The 4,204-nt window shown below is 42.1% G+C and overlaps 1 protein-coding gene and 1 pseudogene across 2 annotated transcripts; both read left to right on the forward strand.

Moving 5' to 3' along the window:
- Positions 1 to 484: 484 nt before the first annotated feature.
- Positions 485 to 556, forward strand: H257_19195 (annotated as a pseudogene). The gene has a single exon. The product of its transcript is annotated as a tRNA-OTHER (tRNA).
- Positions 557 to 3,360: 2,804 nt separating this feature from the next.
- On the forward strand, positions 3,361 to 3,813 carry H257_19196 (hypothetical protein; the record flags this gene model as incomplete). Its single annotated transcript, XM_009848349.1, has 1 exon — positions 3,361 to 3,813. A coding segment is annotated over one exon (453 nt), but the record flags the coding sequence as incomplete, so codon positions are not given.
- Positions 3,814 to 4,204: the final 391 nt, after the last annotated feature.

Genomic DNA, 4,204 nt, shown 5'->3' on the forward strand with positions numbered 1-4,204 from the left:
ATGGCTACATAATGGAGTCTACTTTGTTCTATCTTTGTCGATTGTTAATAATGACATAGAGTCAAATGTATCCTTGTAAACATAACTATAGAGGGGTTACCGAAGCCCTGTCACCTCTAGGGACGTTGTATTGGCTTCAATAAGAGCATAGCGTGGTCGACGTCCTCTTGGGTCGCGTCACCAATTTCGAGCTGGTAACGCGACCCCTGGCTTTATTGGGCACACCAACGTCAGCGTGCTTCAGTCTACTGCATCATTCGTGAGTTTACCATCGGCAACGTACTAATTCGAAGTACGTAGTACTGTACTACTATTAATAGGAGTAGTGCTTTAGATGATTTGTCATGTGTGAATAAATGTGACGAGACAATTTGATAAATAATGCGAGGTGTTTTTTAAAGTAATACATGGTTTTCTGCAATCCATATTATTTGATACAGGGTATTTGATATTAGTGGAATATCTCTCAAACATTACTGGGGAAGGGAAAATAGATCAGTGGTAGAGCATCGGTTTCTCAACTCAAAGGTCGAGGGTTCGATCCCCGGTTTCCCCGGATTATTTCCGCAAGGATTTATCCGTCCCTCCCTGGGGAATCCGGATAACAAGGGCGAACTTCGAGGAAGGTCAGTCGAAGCACGAGGTATGAAGGTTGAGCGAAGTAAAAACCGAAGATAATACACCGCCCCTGGTCGAGCAGGCGCGTTACAATTGGCGAAGCGGTTCCATAACATGTGGTTCTAGTATCGGCCCTAGCGGAGGAATGTCTTAAAAATGATAATCCAAACTTTATTCATCTCAAACATTACTGCTAAAATTACAAACGGATACATGAGAAGGAGCAGGTTATAGATTACCACATCTCAGGCAATAGAAATCAAAATAATACTATTGTGAATTCGCTTTAACAGTAAACTTGCAAAATTTGCGATTTGTCCAACCAATATTGAATCACGCCGGAGTTCTGATTGGTTGAATATACATGTCCTTTCTGCAAGAGTCAATGAAATCTACTCAAAAATGGATTAGCCAATAGCGTCGATTCGATTGGACGGGATCTGGAAATTCGTATCGAATCCACAATATATTTAAGTACACTTTTATTATATTCACAAAATTAGTGCTTGAAGGTTGAAGTTCTCACAAGGTGAATCAATTTATGTAATATTGAGACAATTGTCCCGGATACTACTACGTAGAATGTGCTTATCATCCGGAGACATGCAGTATCACAGTCACAGTACAATACCCATTCAATTTGCAAGTACCGTACTTGTCGGCAACAATACACGCGACGTCCACAGGCTCAGTACATGTAAAGATAGCAAAAAATCGAAGCCACATCGTAATGGACCGGTGAGCTAATGGTGAGTGCGTTGGGTTCGTAACCTTGAGGTCCTGGAATCAATACCTTTTGAAGTCTTTCTTTTTTCCTGAACCGCAAATGAATTGTTACTCCGACTTACATCACTGGCAATGGCCAAGCCTTACAGCAGGCCCCGAGCGCCCGGGAGGCCGTCTGCGCAAGCGCGGCCGTACGAGAGCGCGGATCTAAGCCTCTCACTTCACCGAATGATCTATCTATTCCTCTTGTCGGGAAAAGCGGCAGGTAGACCGTAAGGCCGTGCCGCTCCCAGACAAGGCTGTTCAACGACAAGTACGTTTACTTGGTGTTTGTATGTGAAGTGGTTTCCTGGTCTTACTGGCACGCCTGTATTATGCTGAACTCATTTAGGTTCAACTAGGTCAGTATATCTGGTTACTGTTCGGATAAGCTCATCAGGCAGAGCATCATGAGGCAATTTATCACATCCCCAAATGTCGGCAGTATATTGGAACAGAGGAAGTATATTGTATTATGAAGGATTTTGGTCTGTTTTTAGAGGAGGTGTACGCCCGAATACTAATACTCATATTAATAGTTCATGGTGTTGACACAGAATAACTGCCGAGATACAAGTCAGAATGCGTGTCAATTTTCGCCCAGATTATATTTTTCAAGGCTTTGTTCCATACGAAAATGTGATTCACATGTCATATGTTTATCAAATGTAATAATCTCGTACTAGTATATACTAGTACTTAGTACTATAATAGTATAGTTTATGCTGTTAATCAAAGCCGCAGATGCATACTTTGTCGCAGATGCATACTTTGTCATTTACATGCAGTTAATACCTCTCCAAGTCAATACATATTTCGTTGAGTTGTTTGATGGTGTCGTCGACTGTAAGCAAGTAGTCAACGGTATGAAATACTTGCGGAGAATGGTCGCAGTATCTGTGCATTTCATTGGCTCAATCCCGATCTTGAACCGTCGCTCAATTGTAAGTGCTATAGATCGCCCATTGCCACTGGCAACATTCTCAACATGTCGTGTCCATTGGTTTCCCGTCGAGCACGGATTAGTCAATAATATCAAATTCCACAACAGGTCACGCCATAACCAAGGTGTTGCTGATCGCAATCGATTACTACATCATTTAGTTAGCGTTAGTACTACTGCGTAGTAGTTGCTGGCATTCTCAGGGCTGTAGAATGTGGGCCGTCGTGAGTAAAGTACTAACAAGAACTGCCAAAACCCGCAGGTGTAAGTAACTTTCCTCCTGCGACAAGTGTCAAAACCCGCGACGGAGCCCAGTGCTTACTTCGAGGTAGAAAATGGAAAATGACAAATACCGCGTCTGCTATGGCCTGTTCCAAGTAGGTAAAGGTGATACGTTAATAGGTACTAGTACTCGGGAATATTACTAATAGAACTATTCAAAGTGGAAATTTACATTATGGCAACTTTTCTTTACATGACATTTTTCATGACATCCAGACAGCATTATCCGATCATCCGACCACCGATCAATTTTAAGAGTTTGAATATTGTTTTAAAAATGTCATTGTTTGGCGCGATCGGTGATCAGCCGAATTGTACACTTATTCAAAGTATCCAATTATTTCGGCTTTAGCGAAATGAAAATAACATTTTTAATATCGTTAATATTGTGAATTTCGCCTTTGGGTTGGTTTGGCACATTATGTATTTGAACTGCCAACAAAGCGACACCACGTTTTGATTCGTCATAAATAACACATTTTAGCGTTTGCCAATACAGTATCCCAATGACAATACGGGAATGGAGGACTTCCAAAACCTACACAAATCGCCGACACAGACTATATTCGTCCGCATATGATGTATATTATTATTGTGATCAAATTTGCTTCCTCACGTCACTCGATACTAGGGCACCAAAACCTGCGCAAGTAGCAAACTTTCCCTAGTTCTATTGGGTGAAACTAAATTGAATCAACAGTTTCATGAGTTAAAATTGAATGGCATCGAGCACCGAAAATGCTTCAAGTAACATGAAGCTCGCTTTGGTGCTTGTGGCCTCGCGACGGCAGCGCCTGCGTCGAATCATGTATGCACTACAAATCCTCAGACAGTTGAAAGAGCGAAACATCATTAAGTCAGTTGCACTCGTCGAATCCCAGGAGATGAGACAATGGTACACCATGTACAATGACCAACTTTCTCAGTCATTTGTAGCGACTGTGTCGGTAACACCTAATGCGTTCGATCACATCTTCCATTACTTTAAGCACGAGTATGTTGTGCTCTCACGACCTGGTAAGAATGGTCACCCTCCTCGCATACCAAAGAAGCACGCGGTACTAGCGATGCTACTGCACTTTTACACAGCCAAAAGGCAATACCTCTTGGACGTGGTCGAGCAAGAGATCAATCGACGCCGCACACCAACGCTTGCTTTCGATATGGGCTCTTTGGAAGTCGAAACGGGACATCCACGAACGTTGGTGGGAACGTGAAGTCCAAATCGTTGGTTTACCTCTTAATATTTGTATCAATAATCAAAGTAATTTTGTGCGATGATGCAACACAAACACCACGATTTGTTGAGACCAAAAAACAGCCTCAACAAATTATGCGAGGTCAAACACATATTTCTATTTGATTCTTTTTTATGTCGAGGTCAGCACAAATTCATTTGTGTTGGTTTTGGAAGTCCTCTAATGTGAAAGGTCTCACAGCAACAATCGGGAGTGGCGGCAACACGGCACGATGCGTACTACGCCAACCGTTTTTACTTCGACGTGTCTTATACAGTCACGGATTTCATGCAAACAACTTGCTAACGTCTACAAGTAGAGCTAATGTCGAAAAATATAAAGTTATTTGTAGGAGATG

Source organism: Aphanomyces astaci (assembly GCF_000520075.1).
Source record: "Aphanomyces astaci strain APO3 unplaced genomic scaffold supercont1.401, whole genome shotgun sequence".
Classification (NCBI taxonomy): Eukaryota; Oomycota; class Saprolegniomycetes; order Saprolegniales; family Verrucalvaceae; genus Aphanomyces; species Aphanomyces astaci.